The sequence below is a fragment of the Aptenodytes patagonicus genome, chromosome 14 (assembly GCF_965638725.1).
Source record: "Aptenodytes patagonicus chromosome 14, bAptPat1.pri.cur, whole genome shotgun sequence".
In the NCBI taxonomy this organism is placed as follows: domain Eukaryota; kingdom Metazoa; phylum Chordata; class Aves; order Sphenisciformes; family Spheniscidae; genus Aptenodytes; species Aptenodytes patagonicus.
In genome coordinates, this window is record NC_134962.1 from 16,666,752 (window position 1) to 16,692,769 (window position 26,018).

General features: G+C 49.3%; 2 protein-coding genes across 2 annotated transcripts; one reads left to right on the forward strand and one right to left on the reverse strand.

Moving 5' to 3' along the window:
- Positions 1–1,802: 1,802 nt before the first annotated feature.
- On the forward strand, positions 1,803–13,243 carry LOC143167221 (centrosome-associated protein CEP250-like). Its single transcript, XM_076352413.1, has 14 exons — positions 1,803–1,934; positions 2,791–2,847; positions 3,701–3,783; positions 4,361–4,526; positions 5,250–5,356; positions 6,642–6,869; positions 7,452–7,548; positions 8,042–8,140; positions 9,124–9,281; positions 9,525–9,770; positions 10,211–10,393; positions 11,342–11,486; positions 11,770–11,916; positions 12,103–13,243. The coding sequence occupies exons 1-14, from the start codon at positions 1,836–1,838 to the stop codon at positions 12,298–12,300; spliced, it is 2,013 nt and encodes a 670-aa protein (XP_076208528.1). The 5' UTR covers positions 1,803–1,835; the 3' UTR covers positions 12,301–13,243.
- On the reverse strand, positions 3,011–25,600 carry LOC143167222 (uncharacterized). Its single transcript, XM_076352414.1, has 10 exons — positions 25,552–25,600; positions 24,991–25,102; positions 24,045–24,225; positions 22,750–22,884; positions 22,266–22,409; positions 21,683–21,814; positions 17,681–20,200; positions 15,991–16,146; positions 15,451–15,564; positions 3,011–13,002 (listed from the first exon to the last, which is right to left on the reverse strand). Exons 1-10 carry the CDS (start codon positions 25,598–25,600, stop codon positions 12,715–12,717), a joined length of 3,831 nt encoding a protein of 1,276 aa, XP_076208529.1. The 3' UTR covers positions 3,011–12,714.
- Positions 25,601–26,018: the final 418 nt, after the last annotated feature.

The window sequence follows — 26,018 nt, forward strand, 5'->3', positions numbered from 1 at the left end:
GTGCCCCTGTACTCGGCACTGGTGAGGCCGCACCTCGAATACTGTGTTCAGTTTTGGGCCCCTCACTACAAGAAGGACATCGAGGTGCTGGAGCGTGTCCAGAGAAGGGCAACGAGGCTGGTGAGGGGTCTGGAGAACAAGTCTTCTGAGGAGCGGCTGAGGGCACTGGGGTTGTTTAGCCTGCAGAAAAGGAGGCTGAGGGGAGACCTCATCGCTCTCTACAACTACCTGAAAGGAGGTTGTAGTGAGGTGGGCGTTGGTCTCTTCTCCCAAGTAACTAGCGATAGGACGAGAGGCAATGGCCTCAAGTTGCGCCAGGGGAGGTTTAGATTGGACGTGAGGAAAAATTTCTTTACTGAAAGAGTGGTTAAACACTGGAACAGGCTGCCCAGGGAAGTGGTGGAGTCCCCATCCCTGGAGGTATTTAAAAGACGAGCAGATGAGGTGCTTAGGGACATGGTTTAGTGGGTGGTGGTGTTGGGTCGACGGTTGGCCTCGATGATCTTAGAGGTCTTTTCCAACCTTAATGATTCTATGATTCTATGATTCTATGGTGCTTAGACACAAGCAGAGGCTCTGAGCTCTTACAGAGCAGCACTTTAGTTCAGGAAGATATGAAAAGTTGACACAGCGTAAAATGATCCACTCACCCAGCAGCAGTGCTGTATACGGAAAGGCATCATATTTATTGATTGAACTTGTCTAGCAGCAGTTTCAAAAATTTCATTTCTTTTCTATCTTTGTCTCATTTGACAGGAATTTATAGCTTTAAATTAACCTCTCTCTTCATCTTCTGATCAATAAGCTAGAGCTCCTTCAGCCGCTTCGTATAAAGCAGGTTTTCAGAGCTCATTCCCTAAACCCTTTTTTGCAATCACTGCTTCACAAGACACTACCCCCAGTTCTGAATATTTTTGGTTTTGCCTAGATTTCTAATGATGCTTCAGCTATGTTAAAATACATGGAGCTAAATCCATCTCAATTATATTTAGGCTTCCACTGTATTGGAGATGATTATTTAAACAGACTTAATAGTCAGGAGAGAAAAATAAGATACAAACTAGAACTGTAGAAAGTCACACTTAGCAGTAATGATCTGGTAATTGCTTCACCACCTTGCGCCATTTGCATGCTGCCACACTTACAACTGGCTGCTACCTGCAAGCGAAAACGCCTTCCACACAAACCACTGTGTAGGCTGTGGCAGTTGTGGCTACCTTTGCTGCTATTTACGGGACTGGCTTTTGCTGGAAGCTCTGAGAGCTCTTGGCTTAGCAATGCCTTCTGCAGTTCTTTTGTCCTTCTCAGAGGAATTGCTATTGGCACTCGTCCCACACACTGGATGAGAGCAGGGTGTTCAGGTATTTTTGCATTCAGAGGACCTTACAGAATCACAGACAATTCAGGAGTTTCTCATGCCCAGCAGAAACACCCGCTGCAATGGATGACCACCCGTCCCGATTTACCCCGTGTGCCCGGCACAGGTCGTGGCGAGCAAGCTGGCAGAGACACCCGCTCTGGAGCAAAGCGCTGCCGGGGCGGCCTCTCCCCCGCGGCAGCACCGCAGCCCGGCGCGGCACCGTCAGCGAGGAGCGAGAAGGGAACCGCTGCCCCAGAGCGGCCCGAGCGAGCCCGGCTCTCCCGCCCCGCGGCCCGGCTCCCGGCCGCGCCCGGCGGGCAGGGTGAGCCGCTGCGCCCGCCCCGGCAGGCGCCAGGCCGCGGCCCGGGGCCGCCTGAGCGCGGTCCGCCGGGGCAGGCCGCGGAGCAGCCCCCGACGCGGGGCCCGTCAGGCGGCGGAGCCCCGCGGGCGGCGGGCCCGGCTGGAGAGCGGGGGCATGGCGGCGCGGAGCCAGGCCTCCCTGCGGCGCCGGCTGCAGAGCTCGCAGGAGGCGCAGCACCGCCAAGCGGTGCTGGTGCGGAAGCTGCAGGCGAAGGTGAGGAGCGGGGGCGCCTGCCCGGGGGGAGCTGCCCGGGGCCGGGCCGCGGTGGCGGGGCCGGGCCGCCCGCGCCGCGCGGAGAGGGGACTCGGCGGCGGAGATCTCGGGGGGCGAACGCGCGGCCCCAACGGGGCCCTCCCCGGAGCTGCTGCGGGCGGGACGGCGCCGAGCCCGGAGCTCGGGGGAGGCGCCGGGGGCCGCCCGGCTCCGCCCGGCCCGGCCCGGCCCGGCCCGGCGTGCTGGGCGCCTCGCCCTGCCGCTGTCACCCCCCCGAGCCTCTGGTTGGGTCTTTTTCGCACTTGGGTAAAGATGCCTGGCTTGCAAACGCCTTTGTTTGGCCCCGTTAGCAGGGGGCTGTCCCAGAGGTAGGGCTCGAGCCGGCGGGGGTGGTTTTGGGCGGCCCCGGGCAGAGGCAGGCAGCTCTGAGCAGTGGCTGAGCAGGACTGTGGTCAGAACTAACTTCACCTGCTCAATATTGAAAAGCGATTTTGAAAAGTCATTTCTCTAGCTGCAGGGACCCACTGGGCTTTTAGCCCGTTGGAAATACTCATTTGGGGTACGTGGTGGCCATAGGCCGGGCATGGCTGGCTAAGTCTGTCTCATCATTCTGCTTGCCATCGCTGTCTTAGGATGAGCAGATAGTACTATGTGTGAAAGAAACCCTGTCTCACTTTCTTTAATACTAGGGAAAGTGAAGCTTCCCTATACCGTAAGGACTTCTTGTGGACTGTATCAGCAGCACTGTGAAATGTACTGTGCTTGGGCTGTAAAGACTTAGAGAAAAGCTAATGCAGGAGGAGCCGAGTCTCTTACAAGCTGCATTGGCTCCTCTTCATTCTGTCTGTCCATCTAGGTGCTGCAGTACCGGACTTGGTGTCGAGAGTTGGAGCAGCAAGTGGAAGCAGGAGGGGTGAGTGTGTGCGGGTTGCTACCTAAAGACAGTGTATGTAGCATTCGTTAACGCAGACAAAGAAAAGCTCCCCAAAGCAATGACAGAGGAAGACAAGATTTTGCTACCTGAGGGTAGCATATATCTTTATGGGAAAGGTGGTACGACACTGCAAAGACACCACTGCAAGGACACATATATATAATCACAAAGCAAATACAATAACCAACAACCTTTCAGCTCACAGTCCTATACTCAGTCCTACATACCACCTTTAAAGAAGCGCTGTAAGTTTGCCCGTCCGTGTTTTGTCCGGTTGCCATTCTTAGAGCAGCCAGGAGTCCCAGAAATGCCAGTCCAGACAACGCTATCAAGAAGGATTTCAGTTTTGTGAAAGAGTGCTTTATTGCTGGAGTAACATTTTGTCCTAGGTCTCAGGAGAGGGCTGTACTGCCTGTTACATTATATGGCTGTCTCCGAAAAAGAATCGGTTGAAACGTAGCATTTTGGAAGGCAAGAATGCTGGCGTTCAACATACAGAGCTGGCTCTGTGCTTTTCTTTCTGCTTCACGGCTAAAGTAGACCTAGGAAACGAAGGGCAGGAGAGCATTCCCAGGCTCCAAGTCGAAGTGAGCGCTTGCGGTCATGAGCCTAGGATACCTAGGTGTGAGAGTGCAACAGTGGGAGACTGAGGAGAGCTGCTCACATTGAGTAACACCCTTCCCCTCCCTTCCTCTCCCTAGTCACGACACTGTTGTGCCTGGAAGAAGCCACGAGCTCCTGAGATACCCAACAAATGGAGGGGAAAGCGATGGATGCTAACAGTAGTGAAGGGAACACAAGAATTTGACTAAACATTTCCTTTCTTCTTAAGGGATCCCTTCCAGGCAGGTGGGAAGCCACAGAAGACCACAGCCTGGAGAAAGCACTGCTTCAGGTGGAAGAGGAGCAGCAAAGGTACCCGGAAGAAGCGTTCCCTCGTACTTGGTATCCTGGATGCTCATGGAAGTGAGGGAGAACCTGTCAGTGCTACCTAGCCTCCCCGAGGGAAGCGGCTGGCCAAGCTGCTTTGAAAGGAGAGAGGTCCACAATCTGTTTTCTGTGGTGCAGTAATAGTGTTGTGTGCTGAATGGCTCTGTTTTGAGCGGGGGGTTATTCCGGGTGACCTCCAACGGTCCCTTTCCAGCCTAAATTATTCCGTGGCTCAGTAGGTGAGCGACTCAGGACAATGCTAGAGAAAGGTGACGCATCCGGAGATCAGCAGCAGGAAGGGGAGGCAAGACGTTCACTGTGGGCATCATCAGCGTTGACGAGGAAGGGGAAACCAAAATTGTAGATGGAAGTTGAAGGCTTAAAGCAAAGAGAAGCAAATGAGTTTGCCATGACAGAGAGATCTTAGTTAATCCTAGAAAGCACTTCTACTGCCTCTCAGTTTGACAACAAAGTCAGTGTTGAGGGAGCTGGAAAATCACGGGGATGCTGCTTGTGGATAGCAGTTGTTCAGTGACCTGATTGCTGTTTCTCCCTTTCCAAGGTGTGAGAATCTGGCAGAAGTGAACGCTCTCCTGCGGGAGCACCTCGATAGAGCGAATGAGGTTAATTCAGCTCTTAAAGAAGATGTTGGAAAGCTGACGGCGGACTGGATGAGGGCCCGTCAGGAGCTGGAATTGAAGGAGAGTGAATGGCGCAACGAACGTGAGGTAGGGATAGGCTACAGGAACGTCAGATGTGCTGCCAGGGTGGAGTGAGAATGCATTTTATTTCTGGCACAGAGAACTTGCTGTGTGAAGTTGTGGCTCTGTTGAGGATGTATTGGTGTTGACGGGCAGAAGGCAGGGGTGTGAGATGGAGGAGTGTCAGCAAATTGTGGTGATGGAAGATGCCCACCTGCTGTGACCATACTGCTCGGTCTTAAAGGCAAACGCTTGCTGTTGCTGGGCACTGCAGGGCAGTCACACAGGACCGCTCATCTTTTTAATAGTTCTTAAATCTCCGTCTAGAGCAGTGGAGACCGGAGAGGTCTGTGTGTTTTCGGATTCAGAGTAGCCAACCGAAGAACAAGACAGGCCTCCCTTACCAGCGGCCTGCTGTAAGCAAATCTGACACTGGTCTTGGAGGGGCTTGTTTTTGTCTTCCTCCACCAAGACTGTTAGACACCTCTGCAAGGCGAGGTGATGAATCATGATCAGTTTGCTCTGCTGATATCCACTCCTGCAGGAGAAGCGTGGATGTTCCCTTCTTCGAAGTCAGGTGGCAGGTCTACTGAGGATGCTTCTGTGGTGCCTCTTCAGCCCTTGATGCCCCTGTTGCAATAGTTATTAAAGGAGACCTGGTGACGGTGGTTGTACTCTCTCCTATCTGAAAGACTTGTACAGTGACAGTGAAGGCTCAGTTGGCATTTCTTTCTGTCTTTGCATGTTTAGCTTTATGACAACTGCTTGAGGGGTGAACATAACCGTCTACTCAGCCTGTGGCGTCAGGTGGTAACCTTCCGCCATCATTTCCTGGGAATGAAGACTGCCACTGACCGGTGAGTAGAAGTTAAGGCTAGATGTCTTGCAGACAAAAGTGTAGCTTCCCTTCACACCCGCTTTTTGAGCCTCGATGTTACGTTAGTTGCGGCTAACGGTATGATTTCTCCTTTGACAGTCTGAAGCAATGCCGTTAAGCATGCTTTAGGCTATTTTCAGAATCATTTTGTTTGATGCTGGTTTTCAGATAAAACTGTGGGGCTTGGGCTATAATCAATGCAGGGGCCCTAAACAGATGAACTTGACTATGGTGATGTTTGGGCGTATTGACACAGACACGGGCATATATGGAGACATTGGAAGCGACTCACCAAAGCTATGCGTGCAGCGTGTAGAGCAGTCCATTTAAAAGAATGACTGAAATCTGCCTTAAGTCTCACGGAGTTTCTTTTCCCACTGCTCCTGATGGGAAGATCACTCCTGAATAGATCTATTATTTTTCTTCTCATTTCCAGCTTACATTTATTCTGGTCAGTTTGTATCCGCTTATTCCTGTACCAGCATCATTGAGAGAAAGAATAGCTCCTCCACCCTGTTACTGCATTTATCCAATTTATTTTGCTTCGTTTGATACCTCTTTTTGTGATTGTTTTCTTGTTCTTGGGCTCTCTGAGGTTCCTTTCTCACAGTTGCCTTCTACACAAGCAAAAATAGTGTAGCCTTAATAGTACCTTCTTCTGGTGTCAGCTTGCAATTTCAAACTCTGGGTTACTGTCAGCCGTTTACCTTATTTGATTATAAGCTTTCCTTAATGTGAGAGTGTGCCTGACCTACTATTTAATTCTTGTATTGTTTGTGGGTTTTGTTACAACATTCTAGGCTTATTCTTACACCACCTTCCTGAAACGTTTATTATGTAGCTATTGTCATGAGCCTCTTAGCAGTGCAAGTGCTGATAATAATGGGTCGCTTAGGGCTGATCCCTTAGGTGTAAAAGCCGGGGACCTTGGTAAAATTCCTTACATCTGTTAATGATAATTAGAGTATGTTGATAAGAGAGAGCAGGAGCAACAATTAGTAAGAGTAATTAGAGGACCTTGAAGCCTTCTGGCTGTGCCATACATGTCGTCTTATCTCTGAGGAGAAAACAGGCTCATTCCTCAGCTACCCAGTAGACTCATTGCTCAACTGTCAAGATGAGTCCTGATCCCAAAGTGTCAGATGAATGACGAAGATGTCATCTTTCCTGCCAGCTTTTACTGTTGCGCAATTACGTGCTTCAGAAGTGAGTCAGCTGATAAAGATGGTGGTGTGAAGATTAGCTCTCTCTTTATTCTTCTTCAGAGATTTGTCAGAGCTGAAGGCAGAGCAAATGAGGCTTTCTGGAGCTATACTTGTAAACTGCTCCCGTCTAAACTCTGGCATACACCTCTGGGAGTCCATCGCTCTGGGCAGACCTGTCCTGAAGGATCAGGCACAGCAGCAAGCGGAACAGGAAATAAGCCAGAAGACTCAGGAAGTGATGTGCTTACAAGTCAGGGGGGACCTGGAGAAGAAGGAGCTTCAGGACAGGTAAAGGTGTTTTAAACTTTGCTGTTACCAACAATGTCTTTTGTGGCTGCTTCCTGGATTCTTAGATGGGCTGTGTTCACATTTAAAGCACACCCATTCTGCACAGCCCTGTTTCTGTCCCCAGTCAAACCACTGCCTTCAACAGAAAGGGTAGAAAAAACCGTCTGACTGACTGAGTAAGACAAGACTGGAAAAGAGATTGCATATTACAATGTTTTTGCTGTTAACTGGTTCTCGGTGAGAAATTAAGACCAGTATAAAGGGAGCTCTGTCTCTTGTACAGCCCTTTTGCTATCCAGAACTGTGCTAAAGGGAGTTGGGAGGAATTTGCCCAGGGCCATCATAAGCAATGTAGCACCTCTGTACTGACAAGTCCTCCTTGCAAGACTGAGTGCGGAAGGCCTTTGGGGCAAGAAGTGCCATTTTGCAGCATCAGGCTTTTTAACCTGTAGAGATGAACGCTGCCTTTGCTGTATTTTCTGGGTTGAACTTTCTCTGCTATGCTTCTGGGAGCTGCGTAGCTCTTTAACAGGTGATGGTGTGCAATGCTTTTGGAATGGCACGTGGACCTTCTCTTCTCAGGGTGATGGAGCTCTCGGCCTTGCTTGTACAGTCTCAGAAGCAGAACGAGGAGAAGGAGAAGACCGTGAAAACGCTTAACGACACTGTCGAGATTCTAGTATGTTTTACCTTTACCTGGGAGATAGCCCAGTGTTTGCTCTCCAGCCTTAGCACAAAGAGGTGTGGCTTCCTCAAGAGAAGGAGCGGTAAAGATGCTAGCTGTATGGGAACATCGGGCGCACTGCCAAAATATTCCTTGTGTGTTTGGCACACGTGGAGTCAGTCCAGGTGCAGGCAGTGGCAGGGGAGCTGCAGACAATTCAGGTGTCTTCCTCAGGGGGGTTGCACCAATGCAACCAATTCTGCCTGTGACTTTAAGTCTCTCGGGATCAAGGTTCCTTGGAATGGACGGCTTCATAGCAGCCTATAAAAACTAGCTGTTGGTCTTTCTCTTCTTAGTTTTAGCAAAGAAGAAATTGAATAGATATGGGAAGGAATACACTGGAATCACCAGGGCTGAGGCTTATCGGCGTGACAATGCTACTGAGGATGGGAATGCTACAGAGGGGAGCAGCTCTTCCCTGCCCACCCTTTCCTTATTCTGTTCTCAGGAAGCAAGTTGGTTAGAGAAAGAATATGAAGCTGCATTGACTACGAGAGCCAAAGAAGAGAATCTTTCCCTCCAGAAGCTGATAAAAGACATAACTGAGGTGAGTACAGAGTTGGGACCACATCCCCGTAAATTTGACTTAAAAGTACTTGAGGAAGGCAACAGACTAACCCAGGGAACAGACAGAGATGTTGATTACTGTCTATGTTAACTGCTACTGGCTGTCTAATTTTTATACCACTTTTCTGACATAAAACCTGTTATAACTTCCGAGTTGGCTGTCCTGTGACACTTCAGCTGAGTCGCTAGAACTTTCAGTGCCTTTGCCTTCGGCGTCCCGCTAAGGTCTCTCTTGGACTGTGCTTTCTGAGTTGGCTACGTGACATTTGTATTCCAGTGTTGCTTGGAGGCTTCCCGCACCCTCCTTGAGCAATGACGCTGTTGTTCTTCAGATTTTTATAAAAGGTCACTGACTCAATCGATGCACTTGCCAGCTCTGCTCCTTCACTCTACATTCACTGACCCCAGAATCGCAACTGGTCTAAGTGTTTAGGGGTAGCTTTAACTTAGTCCTAAACTTCGCTCTGTGGAGGGGGGCTTAGTCGTCAGATCTTTTACGCAGCCTCTCACAAAGTCAGTTCTTTCCCCTTAGTTAGTCATTTTTATCCTCTTGTGCTACTGCTCAGAGTAATTATAAACATTAGCTTTTTCACTGCTGTTTTCCAGTAGTCATCAGCTTCCTTCTTCCCTGGGCAGCGTTACTGTTTCCTTTCATTGCTGTTTCCCGTGTTGATCTGGTGCTTGTGTATGTGGCTCTAAGAAGCTGACGGAGACCAAAATCATTCCTGAGAGCTTCAAGAAACTGAGCGTTCAGGCAGCCTCCAGCCACTTCACACTTGTTTCTTCGTGTTTATAGTAGCTGTATTCAGAAACCCCTGGAGTACTTGTGGCCACGGGGACAAAACTTCTTTGTTGACTGAAGAAATGAGAGAATTGAGTTTTTAACGACTCTAGGGTGAAGTGGGGGGAAAAGGAGAAATAGATAAAGAAAACCAAGAGTAACAGCTTGATGTGGGCTTTCAGGTGGTGTTAGATGACAGTGACAGCACGGTCAGCATTATCTGCACTGACAGTTCCCAGCATGCAGAGTCCAGCAACGTCCTCCCTTGTCTGAGCTCCGTTGATGCAGAGCATGCCTTTGTATTGGTTCAGGAAGCACTGGCAAGGAGGCGAGGAGCAAGGCAGGTGAGGATTTCTGCTTGTCTTCACCACTGGCCACAGGCTCAGCTGCTAATGCCTCACTTAGCTTGAAACCTTTCCGTTTCCTTAGCCAGTTTCTTTCTAGCCTTCCCACTCTTGGTACCGTATTGCCTTGCCAGTCTCACCAGCTCTGTGTCCTAGTGCTTTTCTCTCCTTGATCCCCACCCCCTCATCACAGCTTTTGCCTTCAGGTGAGCTGTCTCTCTGCTTGCTTCTTCTCCCAGCTATCTGGAGCCATCTTCCCTGCTTCTTATTGCTTGTTTGTGCTCTTTCCCTGCCCATTCCTTGCGGGCCCTAAAAGAAGAGCTTTCGGCCAGGCAGGACTCTATCAATTTCCTGCAGCACCAGCACAGGCAGCAGGAAGAGCAGTGCAGGAAGCTGCAGCAAAGGCTTGAGCAACTGGAGGAGGAATGCAAGACGTCCAGCAGCCACCGGCAGCACCTCCACTCTCTGGTAGAAGCACTCAGAAGGTGAGTGTTTCCTCCTTCTCCTGCGTTCTAGAGGCAATCTGCTTCCAGTTCTGGGAGTTCAGCGGCGTTATGGGCAAAGAACTCGCCTGCCCTACCACGTGTATGCCTCTGTTGGGCACTTTAGCATCCTCCTGTCGCTGCTTTTCATGCTCTGTTGTGAATCCTAAGGCTGTCTTGGCGATACAGAGCGGTGTTGGAATACAGGACGCCTCCCTCTCAACATGCTGCATCTGTGAATTCCGTTCTTTCCTAGCCGCCGCTTCTCACTGAACGAAGGCAAAAGCCTGCTTTCCTTTCTCTTTCCCTCTTCAGTTGCCTTGTGAGGGGAAGAGCAAGTTCTTCTTTACCGTGCTCCCCACAACTCCATCCTGGAATGACGAAAATGGGGCCCGTGACTCTTCAGGCCTCTTCATTCTTCTAACTGAGCCTTGTCTCTGCAGTGACTGTGCAAACCTCGAGAAAACCAGGGAAGAGCTACAGCACCAGCTTGAAGTAACGGAGCAAGAAGCCTCGCGTCTGCGTCAAAGTAACACTGAACTGCAGCTGAAGGAAGATTCGGCGCAGGGGGAGAAGGTGGAGCAGCAACGGACGATGGAGAGAGCGCGTCGTGACCAGGAGCTCCTGTGAGCGTTAAAGCTTTCTCTGGGCAGGGGTGGGCGTTGCTGGACTTTAGGAGGCCCACTGTAAAAGAATGAATTCTGCATGCTCATCATTTGTAGCATAGAAAGGTGAAGGGAGCACGTGGGCAGGTCTGGCTACCTACTGACCTACAGCATAGCTGCCTCCTTGTACTTTCTTTATGACCCTTTAAAAAAAGCATTCCAAACCCGACCGGAGTAGTTGATGACAGGCATAAGCGGAAACAAGAGAGGTTTGGACTGGATTTCAGGAGAACAAAAAATTGAACCATGAAGGCAATCATGCAGCAGAACAGGTTGCTCAGAGAGGTTGTGCAGATTCCATCCCTGGAAATTTGGAAGACCCAACTGGATAGAGCCTTGAGCAACCTGGACTGATCCCACAGCCGACCCCAGCTGCTTTGAGCTGAAGACTGGGCTAGAGGCGTCCTGGGGTCCCTGCCAGCCTGAATCATCCTGTGATCCTATGGTTATTGCATTGGAAATTCACGCACATCTCCTCCCCCAGTAGATTGCAGGCTCTGTCATTGTTTCGCTGCTGAAGGCAAGAGCAATTGTGGGAATATTAATCTGGACTTAAAAAGTCTGTCTTACCCAAAGAACAACTTTGGAAAGTCTTGTATCCGATGTACCAAAAAGGAGAGAGAGAACCATCAGGCAGGAAGCCGTTCAGTTGAGAGTACCTGAACTTTTTGGAAACGTTCTGTGATTTCTGGAAGCTTGTTTCACTTTCTCAATGACGAATGTTTCACCTGCATCAATGACAGAGAGTGATGCAGCTCTAGTCAGGAAATTGCAGCATTCTTTAGGTGTAAATAGAAAGCTGTTGGAAATCATTCTAACTGTCATATCTGGGACATAGTATGTGCTCTTGGTTTTGGAAATGAGAATGTTTTTACATTAAAAGCTTGTTTGTCTTTCCCCTTCTCATAGACTGAAGGACTTGGCTGCACTTGAAGGAAAACATTCACTATTACAGAGTGAGTTGGTAGCCGCGAGAGAGACACTGGAGGAATCGCACCTTCAGAGGGATCTGCTGAAGCAAGAGAAACATGAGCTTGCCATGGCACTGGAGAAGGTGTGGTCACCTTATTCCTAGGTAGCACCTGTGGGAGAGGGAGTTGTGATAGCAGGACCACCACAGATGCTGTTTCTGGCAGTAGAAGACAGGGAAAATGTTGTCCTCCTTCTTGGAAAATGGTGATCAGACCACACAGGCTCTTTGGGGTAGTTAGTCCCCACGTGCTTACTGGGAGCGCGGAACTGGGAGTATGTCAGAGACACACAGGGGATGTGGAGTTGCTGCTTGAAGTCAGGGGTTTTCCTGCCTTTGTTGTCATGCTGTTCTTTTGTCTCTCCAGGCAGAGCAGTCGGTAGCAGAGTTGACAGGGGCTCAGAATAAGCTGAGTGCTGAAATAGCTGAACTACGTGTTGCAACAGCGAACACGAGCGGTATCAATGAAGCTCTTGCACTGGATAAAGCGCAACTGAACGAACTTGTGCTGCAGGTGAGCAGAGTTGCCAAAGATCTTGCCAGGTGTTCGTCTCCAGCTGCTGCTTCTGCTCAGGCTTCTTGCCTTCCGACAGTATGACTGACTGAGTATGGAAATGTTGGTCTTTTTCCTGTCCAAGCCAAACCTTCTTCATAGTAACTCTTACTGTATTTTATTTCCTCTGTGCCTCTGTGATTGTAGCTGGAGCAAGAGAATGAAGTTCTGTCAGGAAAAGTGGACGGGATGGAGAGAGCAAAGATCTCTGACCAGGAGAAGCTGAACTTGTGTAGAAGAACAAATGAAGAGCTCTGTGCCGAGAAAGCCCACCTGGAGCAGCTGCTGAAGAAAGCAGAGGAGCAACAGGACATCATTGCAAGGAGATTTCTGCTCAGAGCCTGAGCAGTGTTTTGGAGAAATAAGTGTATTGAAGAAATAAAACCAGACAACAAGTCTTTGTATACAGTACAGAAACTGACAGGAACAACCTAATGTGGAGGGCTGTGTGGAGACTGACGAGGCATGCTGTGATGGAGTGCTTTGGAAAAGGAAGACATTTTACCTGCTCCTCAGGTTCACCTCAGGTTCACCGTAGGCTTTTCCAGGCCTACGACTCACCCCATCCACACAAGCCAGCACCGGTTTTGTCCCACCTTCTGCTGCTTCTGCTGGGGAACCTGCTGGTGAACGCTGTCCTCTGCACTTTTATCTTACTTCAGGACTCGTGCTTGAAGCAAGCCCCCTGCCACAGTTCACCTGGTACAGCAGGTCCCCGACTTGGCTCCTGCTGAGGCCTTTTGTTGTACGCTGGTCCTGTTACCTCAGGTCATCGCTTCTGGGGGATCTGGCAGTTGAATGCAACGGCTGTCTCTCAGGAGACTGATGGTCCAGAGATATTAGTGCCAAGTTAACGTTCAGAGACCGATCCAGCTTCCGAGTCTCTGCTTCCAGAACAGCAGCTCTGGGCTCCCTGACCACAGCTGCTAAGGAGTAAGACAGCTCTTGGTGAAGGTCTGACAGCTCCTGGCTGGTCTTGGCACAGCACTCAATATAGTCCTGCTTATATTTTCGCTCCTGTGCCAGCTGCGTCTGCAGAAGGGACACCTGAAAGAGGCAAAAGGCCGAGCTCAGGCAAGCCCACGCTGTTAGGACCATCTGCGGACGTCGGGGAAGACGCACACGCTTCCCGTCGGGAAGACTTCTTTTGCCTAGTAAAAGAAGAATGTTGAGGTTTGTGGCTGTCGTATCTAAAACTAGTTCCTAGCCAATAGAAAGCCTTCAGCTTATTGCAAAAGCTGAGGGATTATAATGCTGCTGAGTTCTGAAATGGCAACCTCTTAAACTATTTTCTGTGGAGATAATGCTTGAAAAAATTCCAGATTCACAGTTCTGGAAATCACTGGTTTGAAAGCCTTTGTCCCTCAAACCAGATTTCTAGATACAGCCAAATAATTCATCTTAAGAAATGGAAAAAGCTTGAAGGCTTTTTATCGTAGTTTTTATGTTTTAGCTGCAGGATATTATATACGCACAACACTTTGTCGTTGTGGAATGGGAAGTAACAGGTTCCCAGAGTCACCCTGAACCAAACTCAGATTATCAACAGTTCCGAGTTTCTTTCTGGCATACCATTCACGTGTACAACACCGAGACATTACATGTATATTAAGGAGAGAGGTTCCTACAGGGTTTAGTAACCCAACTCTTTTTCTCAAAAGAGAGATTCGGGCTACCGACACCTTAGTTCCACGTGCTTTTTCCTCAGCAGGAGGGCTACTGGTTACACAAGGTACTGAAGAACTGTTCTGTTGTGATCCAGCTTAAAAACGTGACAGCTAGCACATGAAAAGGGAGCAAACTCTCATTTTTCCTAACTTCAGAGCATTTCACAGAGGAGCAGAGCATAACCTGATGAACAAAGCCCAGGGGGGAAAATGAGCCTTACAGGACTGCTGAGGCCTTGAAACGCCTCAGATTCTATTCTTTCCTGACAACACGGAGCTCTGCCTGCTGGGCTTTTTGGTGGGAGAGACCCAGCTGCTCTCACCTCCTGTTAGGTTTGCAGTGCAGTGCAGCCACAGCAGCTCTGGCATGTTGCCCTCTGCCTGCTCTGGAGTGGAGGAGATGCACATGGAAAGTAAGACATCAAAGGGACTTCACAACAAACTCTGTGCATAGGCTGGGGACCACCACCACTGAAGAGAGGGACAGATCTGACCTTCTCTCTGAAATAATAAGGGCACCTTTGTGAAACTGGGCTTGCAAGCCTGAAAAACCCTCCCACGCTCTGGTAGGTAACCCAGAGGTATGAGTGGGAGAAGTGGCCAGCTGCTGCTACGAGCATCTCCCAGGAAGTGGGAGATCAAGTTCCAGTTCTGCTGTTTCCCAGGCCCAGAGGAGTGCCCTAACCAGCCAGGTGAGGACTATTCTTTGAGCAGAGCACCTCCGTTTTCCTGCTGAACTGCTGAAGTGGGTCCACGGTGCAGGCAGACGCAACAGTCAGTCACAAGGGGAAGGGGGTTCAGTTAGTTATCTGTAGCAACAGAACTTCGGACACTGAGGCTTCCTGGTGAAAACATCCTTAAGATATACCTTGATGGCTTCAGCAGTATTCTCAGCTCACTTGCCGGAGCTAAGCATCATGTAGTCTACCGATACAAATATTATATGCATTTCGCCCTGAGCGCCTGTGAAGATTCGCCTCCTCAGGGAGACCAGGGTGTACCAGACCCATAATAGTACACGGAAGAGACGTCTGGCGACTGCTGCTACTGCCAAGACCACTGTCAAAGGATGCAATAGGCTTCAGTAGCTGGAATGTACGTTCTTGCACTGACAAAACCCATGTCCATACAGTGCTTAGGTCTCTGACTCGGTCCGATACTGGGATCACGATTAGCACAGCATAGCAGTATGACACTAACGATTGCCTGAAGGCTATAAGCTCTGGCACTGCCTCAGATCCCCGGAGCTCTGATATGATGCAAGCTCCACTGTTAACGGAGTCAAGGGAAAATGGAAACAGTCAACAAGATGAGTAAGCTCAAGGGAAACATCCTTAGAATAGTCTCTACTTTCAGGCGAGTGCCAGTTTTCTGAATTTCCTCCAATCCTTCTCCCACTTGCCCTTTAGGCAAGTCAGAGACTAGACCTAGGTGAATGATGTTGTTTGGCCGTGGCCAAGAGGTGTGTCTAACTGGTACTACCTGGTGTAGACACTGCCTGGTGTACTCACTTCCTGACAGCCAAACAAAACTTGGGCTGTGGCATCATGCAAAGTTGTGCCCATCAGTACAGCCACAGTGGCTTTTGATGAGAGCTTTCCTACTCCTCACCTGTTTCTGTAACTCAGCTAATCGACTGCAGCGAGCGTGAGACTCCTCCTGTGAAGAAAATGCAAGGATTTCTTTTTTTTGCCTCCAGTTTGGTCAGGGCCATGGTCTATATTTGACTTCTATTAGGTCTATACTGGGGGGCTGCTGCCACTGGGATTTGCCATCGTTGCTCCGTATGGCCAGAGCCTCCTCCCACCAAGTAAGATTCTGTTCTCACCTGTCTAGAAGCAGGCATCTTGTGCTGGTCAGACTCGGAGAGAGAAAAGCCGCATGCATCTGGCAGTGACCGACCACCGTGATCTCTCTTCAGTCTCCTCCGTTCACGTTCCACCTGCACGTTGGACAGGAGAAAGGGTCACAGAAACCTGCCACCAAACAAGGAGCAAAAGGACCTCTGGACGTCATGGCAAGGAGATGTCTGCTCAGAGACCGTTAATTGCACCAGAGAACGTTGGCGGCAAAAAGCACTCGATGTAGACTATGGAAGAGAAAGCGCAAGAGGAAACAGTTCCTGACACAAGAGAGTCAAATGGGTGTGTACGGGGACGCTGGGGCAAGAAGGGTGGTTCCGGAGTGAATGTGCCTTTGTGAAGGCAGCGGGGTGCCAGAAGAGAGAGAGAATACAAAAGTGTGTGTCCACAGGGGAAAGTGGGAGAGGGAAGGAGACAAACAGAGGACCCCAAAGTGCTGCCTGTGGAAACGTGTTGTGTTCCAGAGGACCGTGAGGCTTTGCAGAGGCAATGAGAGCCTGTTTTACCTGCTCAAGAGTCCTCCTGAGCTCAGCGTTGAGTTGCTTCAGCTCCGTCTTCTCATGTTCCAGCCTTGCAACTGCTCGCTGCAGACATTCCAGCCGCTGCGACAGGAGTCTCTTCTCCGAGAGCCACGATAGCTGCTCCCCTTCTGCGATAGCCTGCTGGGTGTTCAGAGAGGAGATTACGTGAGCTGGTGCCACATAAAGGTTAGGAGGGCCAGAACCAACACGTCGGGGAGAGTGACCGGACTCAGGAATGGACAGTGCCAAGTCCCTTCTTCTCCTCCCGAGAGAGACTGGAAACATTCGTTTCCTATTCAGCCACTTCATGCTTTCACAAAGGTCTGTAGTATTTCCAGCTCCCTCTCTCTCAGCCATTTCTTGTCCGTCATGAAGACTTCCACATCGACATGTTGCTCTTAGGGAAGCTATCTAACATCTTTGGTCATCCTCTTTGACCTTCACTGTATATCCTCCTATCTGTAGTTCTACGCTCTGTCCTCGGACAACCAAACAACATGTGGGTGAAGCATGCGTTTCTGCAGTGATAAAATGCCAAGGTTTTGTTCTCTATTCCCTTTACCTGTTACATCATCATTACAGAACTGCTCTTTGAAAAAATCCCATTATCAACCAAGCCCTGTGCACTGCTCTGAACCTAGTCAAGAGCCACCTCCCCCCTCGTGGGTTTCTTGATGAGTTCATCAAGTGCTCCTTGAAGCGCTCTCTGACAGCATCTATAAATGTAGTCTTGATATCAGCACTATACCGATCTATACGGATGCAAGCGCATTACCTGATCTAATGCTGTTGCATACCTGATCTATACGGATGCAACTGCAATCTCCCATTGTTTTCATGCTCCCTGCCCTTGTCTGCTTCCCATCAACAGATCACAATACCCGTCATCATCCTGATCAGGCTGGCAGTAATATTTCTCAAGTCATGTACAACTGTATAGTGCATAAATACAGTATTTTATTAGTAGCAGTTTCTACATGCCTGTGGACTAACGTAATGCTAAAAGTATTGGCAGAGTCCCAGGCAAGTTTGCAGCACAGGCTGTTGCAGCTGTTCCACTAGCAGTACCCGAGTCAGATCACCTTGGAGAAATCCACACAACTTCGCCTTCGTGCTTTTTGGACTGCGGCACAAGTACATCCTGCATGTGCAGTGAAGCCTTTAACCTCATCAGGCAACGGTACGAATTCCATTCTTTTCAATACACCGGAAAAGCTGTACCTCAGAAATCGACGTCTCTGAAAGCATCCTCTAAGCGCCATCAGTGCAGCTGCTGTTCAGCCATCGTTACAAAATTCTACTAAGTTTAGTGCATTAGTCTGGTCAACTGTGCCCTTTCCTTTCCATGCCAAATCCTAACCGCGAGACGTTGGCTAAGCTTGCCTAGATAGGAGAGAACCAATTACCCACCCCCAACCTTTGGACTTGCTTTAATTTTAACGGCAAGCTCTGTAGCTCTTCCAGTAGTTCTGGGCTTGACAGAAAACATTCTGGCAGGTGAATGGGCTCTGGACGGAGCTAGAAAGACAGGCAAGCCTGCTGGCCGCAATCGTGGTTTCTTTGGCCAAGCAGGTCATATATGTATGGGAATATATATTCCCATATCTTTATGGAAAACGTCTTTAGAATCCTTCACAGACATTTTAGTTGACTGATGATCAGCCACAGTGCCTACCTGAAGATGAAACCGGTCCTTGTCCCTCTCTGAAACCATACTCTGCAGGATGGCTATTTCTTCCCTCGGAGTCCCATTGGCCATTTCACTCCTGGTAAGGGCAAGAGTCAGTGCTTGTGCCTTCTCTTTCCATTCGATTTCTCCGCTTTCATTCCGCTTCAAAATAGCCACCACACGCTCCAATTCTTCCCCCTTTGCTTTCCTCTCATCTTCCAGCTGCTGGGTTAGCTCCTCCTGCCTTTTCAAGAGACGGTCTCTCTCCTGGAGAACTTTCCTCTTCTCTGCTTCCTCTGCCTCCCAGTTCTGGAGTTTCTGGATTTGTTTCTTTAGGGTCTCGCCTTCATCTTCCCATCGCAAAGCTGATGTTAGTTGTTTCAGGAGTTCACTCTGCCTCCTAAGCTCCTGTTCTCTGCCTGTCAGAGTCTCCTCTAAATACCTGACTCTGCCTCTCTGGTACTTGATCTCTGCATCCTTCTTTGTCAGAGTCTGCCGAACGTGCTGGAGATCTTCCCGAAGACCTCTTATTTCCTCTTCTAACTCTTCTTGCCCACCTTGAGCCTTGGTCTCTCGTTCCCTCTCAGGCAAGGCTGCTTCCAGGAGCTTCTCTTGCTCTCTGTGGTGTCTAACCTCTTCATTCTTCTTGGTTAGCCTAAGCTGGAGATTCTGCAAGGTCTTCAGTTCTTCTTCTTGGCGCTGGAGTTTTTGCAGAAGAGTTTCATTGTCTTCATCTCTCTTCCTCACCGCTTCCTCAAGCAGATTCACTTGCTTCTGGCATGATGTTAGTGCTACTTTCATGCTTTCTTCACCAGGCTGGAACGTGTTCATTTGCTCTGTCTGCCTGAGGCACTCCAAGCGGTGGTTCTTCACTGCGTGGCTCATTTCGTCTAGATCCTGCTGTAGGCTCTTGGCCTGCTTGCCTTCTAACTCCTTCTGCTCTCGAAGGTCCTGGGCATGCTCTTGCAAAGACACCCTCTCTTGATCTCTAGCTTCTCGAGAAGGTTCAGCATATTCTAGTTTTTGCAGTATGGCTTTAGTCTGCATCGCTGCCTCCTCCTTTTGCTCTTGAAGCTTAGAGATAGCCTCCTCCAGAGCCTCTATCTTTTCTTCTCTTTCTTTCAGAGTCAGTTTTGTTGCTTGAAGATTTGTTTGCTCAGCTTCACGCTTCTCCTCCTTTTCCTTGCATGCCTCACATTGTTTTCTAAGGGATAAAATTTCTTGCTCTTGTTCCTTTAGTGCCACTTGAAGATGATGCAGAATTTCCTTCTGCTGTGCAGAGTCCTGTTCTTGGTTTTGGAAGGTCTCAATCACTTCCTTCTGAGATTCAATCATGAAATCCTTTTCTTTCAGTATTGCCTTAGCGTGTTCTAAGTCTCTCTGTAAGACATTCATCCGTTCTTCTGTTTTTTCCTCATAGTTCCGTGTTTGTTGCTTTTGGATGTCTATGAGCCTGTCCTTTTCTTTCAAGGTTTCTAAGGTCTGCTCCAGTTGGTCACGGACAGTTCTTAACTGCACTTCCATGACTTCTTCAGCTTCCTGGATTTGCTTTTGTTGTGACTCAAGCTCTTGATCTTTTTTAGATAAAGCAAGTGTCATCTTTTCTACTTTACCATGAAGCTCTTGCAGGTGCCCCTCTCGCTGATCCTTGTACTGCTGGAAGAGCCTGAACTGCTCCCTTTGAGAAGCACACTCACTCTCTCTGTCCTTAAGAACTGCCCTCAGGTGTTCAAGGCTTGCGTGCAGAGATTTCACCTGTTCTCTCTCCTTTTCCAGTTCTTGGATCTGCTGGGTCAGAGACATAAGCTCTATGTTTTTCTCCTTCAAGTTCCCTTTCATATGATCAAGATCCACGAGCAGATTTCTCACTTGTGAGGTACCGTGTTGTTCCAGAATCGTTATCTTCCCCTCCTGGAATTTGATCTCCTGGTCCCTCTCCTCCAGCGCCTTGCTCATCTTGCTGACAGCAGTCCTCTGCATTTCTCGCTGCTTCTCCAGCTCCCGTATCTGTTCTCGCTGGGATCTGATCTCCCGGTCTCTCTCTTCCAGGTCTTTGTTCATTTTGCTTACAGCAATCCTTTGTTTTTCTTGCTGCTTCTCCAGCTCCTGTATCTGTTCTTGCTGGGATCCTGTCTTCTGTTCTTTCTCTGTTATGTCCTTAATAACCTGATCGAGAGTAGTTTTATGCATTTCTTTCTGCTTTTCCAGCATTCTCATCTGTTCCTGGTATAACTTCATTTCTCCCTCCCTCTCTGACAGGATGGCAGTCATACGAGTGAGATTCTCCTGCAAAGCTTTTACCTCTGCTGCCTCTTTCTGTAGCGTCTGGATTTTCTCCCACTGCGTTTCCACTTCCTCATTTTTAATTTTTAAGATAGACAGTGTAGTTTGGAGTTCTTGTTCAAGGCAGTGATTCATATCTGTTGCTGTATTTGCTCGGGTCTCGGAGGCTGTGACTGATTCCTGAAGGAGTCTTCTCTCCCATACCAGTTTTTCTTTAAGTGCTTGCAGTCTGTCCCGGTCATGCTGCAGAACAGGGAGGAAGAGGTTCAATAATTCCATCTATATATGTTTGGTTGTCATACTAGATTGGAACTCCTGCTCCAGTGGCAGTCAAGGGCTGAAGTTGGAGCTTTTAGTAGAAAATTCGAGCTCTCCAGTTGGTTTCCCTGTTCGATGTAAATTTTCTACTGTCACTCAAAAAAGATTTGAGAACTGTACTGTATCTATCAAACTCTGTCCATAACTGATTTTTGGAGTCATTGTAAATGGAGGAGTGGGAAAATACCGACCATGTAGGAACAGCTGCACTGGCTCAACTGTCTAGGCTAGTCTCCCGTATGTAACGGTGCCTGTAAGTGCACACCCAGGGAAGAAAGCCTAAGAGTTGGGTGGACTTACATGATACCTCCCCTCCCCAACCCCAGCACTGTTCCAGCTTGTGAGAACTTTCTCAGTCTCCTCCTGACCCCATATAGACCTGCTGTATTTACAACACCCTTCGTCAAGGAGTTCAACAGGTCTGCTCTGCTGTAAATATACCACCTCCTGTCATTTGCTTGCAGCGTGGCTCTCACTACCTTCATCAGATGGCTCTCGTTCATCTCTTGGACAAGAGAGTGAACGACCGCTGCCCCCTCTCTCCCTGCCTCTCAGGATGTTGTAGACCTTTCCTGCGCCACTCTTTAGGCTGCGTCTTTCCCAGCTTACTCAGCTGGTCCCATCTTCCCTTTTGCCCTTCGCTGAACCTCTGCTGGCTCTAGGGTGTTCTTTTGGGGAGGAGCTGCCAGAACTGCAGCCAGGATTTCAAGTCCAGACTAAGCATGATTTAGACAGTGGCACGATGATGTTCTCTCTATTAGGAAGGGAAGAGAGAACAACCCCAACATGTGATTTCCCTTTTTTTTCTTTGAGAACAACCCCAACGTTTCATTTACTTCCCCCCCTGGACCTCTACTGCGTAGAATTTTCGTGGTGCCATCCTCTAGAAGGCCACTGTCCCCCTCTCGAAGGAGTAATGGTCAGGTCACAGTCTGTCATTCCGTGTTTCAAATCAGGACTAGTTTTCCCCTTGCAGACATACATATTTAGCTGGATCAGCACTTTTGTTTCTCAAATGTCTCATTTTTCCCCCCGCTGTCTGCTCTCAGACGGGCAATGTTGAACAGCTTTCTATTATTAGCAAACTTTGTCTTCTCACCCCTTTTTCCAGATCCAGATGTTTAGAAATTTTGGACACAAATAATTGCCCAAACCATGCAATGTAAATAGAGACAAGTTTGAAAATTACTTTGACTAAAGCTTCAAGGGCAGAAACCTTCAGAATTGAGGAAAATAAGCACCCTGATTCGTAACTGAGTCGTATATGACTACGGCATCTTTTCCTACTTATTCAGGAGAATGCAATTGGAAAAGTTAAAGCACAAAAAAAAGTTGCTCCTTAGAATGACTAACAGAAGGCCAAAAAATATGTAAGAAATGGCCCTTCACAGCATCTGCCAGCCTCACCAGGACATCCTTTCTTTGCTTCTCGGTGCTCTCGAGTTTCCTTTCCAAAGACGCCACCTCTTGATGTAGAGTCATAGCCTCCTCCTTTAGAGACCCTTCGGAGGCTGCTAGCTGAGACGTCAACTCTTCCACCTCAAGTAAAACATAACAAAGCAGTCAAAGACTACAGCTTGTCGCCGTCAGCCATATCATATACTGTGAGGAAAGGGAAAGGACAACTTTAAATTTCACCCTATCGTGAGAGTACCAGATTCACAATGGATACAGCCAGCTTGTTTAACAATCTAAGTGCGTCACCATGTTCATCTGAAAAACCACCTTAAAAAACAAGGCTAGCAGTAACAGGCCAGCAGAAATCCACTCTGATGATTGCTGGCAAACAGGCAAAAGGAGCAGCCCATCTGGCCAGGGCAGCAGCTGAGATTCAGCTGACCAGTAAGCCTCCTTCAGACCAGCTGAGCTGGAGACCACAGTATGATGGCAGTCAGAGGGACTACCCCATCAGCCTGCTCTGCAATGGAAAGGCAAGAAGGGGAGAGACCACCTGTTTGATGACCAGAGTATCTACTGCTGTCTCAGTCACCTGTTTTTGCAGAGCATCCCTCTGCTGAAGAAGAACATTCTTTTCCTCTTTGATGGTTTTGATTTCTTCCTTGTGCCTCTTCTCCACTGCCTTGATCTTACTCCGAGTTTGCTGCAGCTCTGCTTGCAGCTTTTCTGTGATGTTCTGTAAACACAAATGGAGAGCAAGTTACTGGGACCTGCCATCGGGTTCAGCTTTTTCCTCTTTCTGTCTCAAAATCACATTCATTCAGCCACTTCTTTCTGCTTTTCTACCCAGCTCTGGTTCCACTGTAACCCACCCTTCCTGTTGCTGATCTCTGGAGCTTACCAGGCTCTGTGCTTTCAGTGCCTGCAGTAGTCCTTGCCTCCTCAGTCCCAGGACTTAGGTTTTATTTCCTTGTTACTGCCCTCACTCTGTTACCTGGCCCTCAGCCTCTCTCTCAGCTTACGTCCAATTGCCAACTGCCTGTTCTTTCAACCTACCCTACTAGTCAACGACTTACCTGCCCATTCTCTTGCTGCTTTTTCAGGTCCTGCCTGAGCTGCTCTAGCTGCTGGCAGGCTTCTGTTAGCTCTCCCTGCGTTTGGAGTAGCGTCTCTAATAAAGCATTCTTCTCACGCTCCTTTTCTAGCAGGACCTGCACAGAAACAAAGAGAAGACGGGTTTAAACTTCCCATACAAAATTTGTGTGGCAAGACTCAAAGACCCATGGGCTCACACGGTCTCAAAGCACTGTGCTGCTGGTCTCCTAGGTCATTATCTGCCCACTTGGAGACACAGCTTCCTAAGTGAGATTGGCAGTATAAACATGGTCCATCCACGGTCCATCTGCGACTGAATCTCCAACAAACTCTTAGTCATCTAACAGGAGAATGTGTGGCAGTTCTCAAGTGTCTCGCCTTGCTGGTGAGGGTATCCCTCGTCTTGCGCTGTGTCCTGTTTGTCTTTCAGTAGCGACTTCTGCACCTACTTAGCGGTAGAGAAAACACAAGGCTGCCAGAGGGCTGAAGCTAGCAGCTCTTTCAGAAAACTCATGTACTCTGAGTGAGGTTTGGTGAAAATTACTTCGGTTTTAAGGTATTCAGTAGACTTTACCAAAGAAGTACTGACAGTACAGGGACACACTGTCATCTCTGAGCGCCGCCCTGTCATTTCAATACCTGTAGACACAGCTGGGGGTACTGCTGTCCCTAGGCAGCCTCCATAAAGAGGACTTTGGGTAGGACACAAGGAGGACTCTCAGCGTATCGCAGGGTTGCTTTGGCACAGGAGACCTGGGCACAAAATAGCTTACCAGCAAGTGACTTAAAACACAGCCCGGAAGACACCTCTGTTTTACTGCCCAGAAATATTTCAGAGGAGTCTTTAAAAAGATTTTTCTTTTGTCAACAATCCTGCTGCGCCCCTCCCCGTCCTCCCCAAACAAAAAGCCCATCCTCATGGGGATTCAGTCCTACAAACTCAGTTTGGTCTTTAATGGAGTTAAGGCTATAAACACGTATCAGTAAACGTCAAAAGAAGACCGTTAAGAGAACAGTGAAGATACTCTGAGGTAACTCTTAGAAAAACCAGAATACAATAGCAGCACAAAAATCTAAAATGAAAGGTGACATTTCTGCCTGGCTTCCTATGAGAGGTCTCATTCCTAGTCCCAAAGGTAGCCCTGCACGCCTTTCACCTCACCAAATTCAACGTAGAAAACATGTAGGGCATGCTCCACACAGCCCGATATCCAGTCATCTCCCACAGCTCTAGCTTTGCAAAGAACCACACAAATTCTCCTTTCACAGCCTTTACCTCTTGCTTGGCGTTTTTGACTCTGGTTCGTTCCTCTTCTTGTTGAGCGTGCACGGTAGCAACTTTCTGCTTCATATCAAACAGCTTCTTCTCGTGCTCCCTTCCTGTCTCTGCCTTCTCCTTTTCCCATTGCTCCCGTATCTCTTCTTGCTGGGATCTGATTTCCCGGTTCCTCAGGTACCTGATATATAGACTCAGTATACTCTCAAATTCAAGAACTGGCATCCTTAATCACCAGCCATGAAAAAGCTATTACATACCGAAAACTATTGCTATCAAACCCAATACCGGCCGGACTGCCAGAATGACAACAGAAATTGAACAAACTGTTGGACATCACTGGTATGACATTGTTGTGGGGTATGCCCCATCTGCAAGTGGCATATTGCATCTTACGTTACACCCTATGATCCTTGTATCATTGCATTCTATTTATTAGTTTTGTTATTAGGATGCTTGTATACCCGCGTTTATCGCTTATCTCACCATGTTGAAAGCACGCACCATCAATTGTTACCCGATTATGAACTGTGAAGCCAGACTTCAGTCAAAGTGCTCAAAACATTCCCCCACCCTCCCCCCCGCCAAGGCAAGAGGAGTAACAGGACCTCCCCTTACCGGGGCAACGGGCTTGCTAGATGTTTGGTCTATACCAAGGGGTGGAGTGTGACTGTTCACTCAACTCCTGCTCAGATTTTGGCTAACCCAGCTCATGCTAAGGCCTGATGTATGCTGGGAGCAGCGCCATTAAGTCAAAGCAAGAGCACCAGGTAGGCAGGACAGGTGGCCAGAAAGAGCTATAGGGCCATGATGCAGCCATTATCACCTGCAGCTGGCTGTCTCCTGCAGCCATCATCTTTGTCTGGCAGTTTTGTCAGAATCTGCTGCCGTTTGGAAATGGGAGAGACCAAGCTTCCTAGCTGGAGGGTTTAAAACATCAGCTTACCCAAAAAGCCTTTGAAGCGGATCCAACAGCAGCTGGACTGCTGACGCTTTCGTGCTTCCCAGAGTGATACGGGGGATGCCCGCACCGTGACGGAGGAGGAAGGATGAGCAGTCTCACCGTCGGCTAGGGAATGAATTCTTTTTTGTTTGCTTGTAAGTGCACGAATTAAGAGTCGCGGGTTGTAAGTTATGAAACCTCAAGGCTTGAGTGGTGAATAAGTGAATTCACGTAATAGACTAGTCCGGGCAAAGGGGACTGAGCCCTGTTTGTCGTGTGTGTTTGTTGTGTTTCTTCATGAGCTCATGAAATAAAGTTCCATTCACAGAGTATGCCGTCCTGTAAACGGGACGTTTTCTCTCCCATGCCAGTTTTTCTTCAACTGCTTGCAAGTCTGTCCCGTTCATGCTGCAAAACAGGGAGAAAAAGAGCCCACAATTCCATCTCTGTATGCTTGGTTTTCGTACTAGCTTTGAACTCCTGCTCCAGTGGCAGTCAAGGGCTGACGTTTGAGCTTTTAGCAGGAAGTTCTAGCTGTTCAGTTGGTTTCCCCGTGCGACGGACCTTTCCTACTGTCGCTGCCGTCCCACCCTTCTTGCCCCAGCGTCCCCATACCCCCCCCACGCGAGGCTCCGTTTCCTCCCGCGCCTTCTCTCCCAGACGCTACAGGGAGCGCTTTTTGCCCCCAACGTTCTCCCGGGCCGTTAACAGTCCCTGAGCAGAACTCGCTGGAGCAAAGCGCTGCCGGGGCGGCCTCTCCCCCGCGGCAGCACCGCAGCCCGGCGCGGCACCGTCAGCGAGGAGCGAGAAGGGAACCGCTGCCCCAGAGCGGCCCGAGCGAGCCCGGCTCTCCCGCCCCGCGGCCCGGCTCCCGGCCGCGCCCGGCGGGCAGGGTGAGCCGCTGCGCCCGCCCCGGCAGGCGCCAGGCCGCGGCCCGGGGCCGCCTGAGCGCGGTCCGCCGGGGCAGGCCGCGGAGCAGCCCCCGACGCGGGGCCCGTCAGGCGGCGGAGCCCCGCGGGCGGCGGGCCCGG

What these genes read in the sequence shown, in the direction of transcription:
- LOC143167222 (XM_076352414.1), bottom strand. Translation starts at nt 25,600, where the DNA reads ATGGGGACGCTGGGGCAAGAAGGGTGGGACGGCAGCGACAGTAGGAAA. An exon ending in AGGACCGGTTTCATCTTCAG is followed by an intron (nt 16,147 to 17,680) that starts GTAGGCACTGTG and finishes CTGAACACCCAG; the next exon opens with CAGGCTATCGCAGAAGGGGA. An exon ending in TCAGGAGGACTCTTGAGCAG is followed by an intron (nt 15,565 to 15,990) that starts GTAAAACAGGCT and finishes TCCAACGTGCAG; the next exon opens with GTGGAACGTGAACGGAGGAG.
- LOC143167221 (XM_076352413.1), top strand. Translation starts at nt 1,836, where the DNA reads ATGGCGGCGCGGAGCCAGGCCTCCCTGCGGCGCCGGCTGCAGAGCTCG. An exon ending in TGCGGAAGCTGCAGGCGAAG is followed by an intron (nt 1,935 to 2,790) that starts GTGAGGAGCGGG and finishes CTGTCCATCTAG; the next exon opens with GTGCTGCAGTACCGGACTTG. An exon ending in TGATAAAAGACATAACTGAG is followed by an intron (nt 8,141 to 9,123) that starts GTGAGTACAGAG and finishes GTGGGCTTTCAG; the next exon opens with GTGGTGTTAGATGACAGTGA.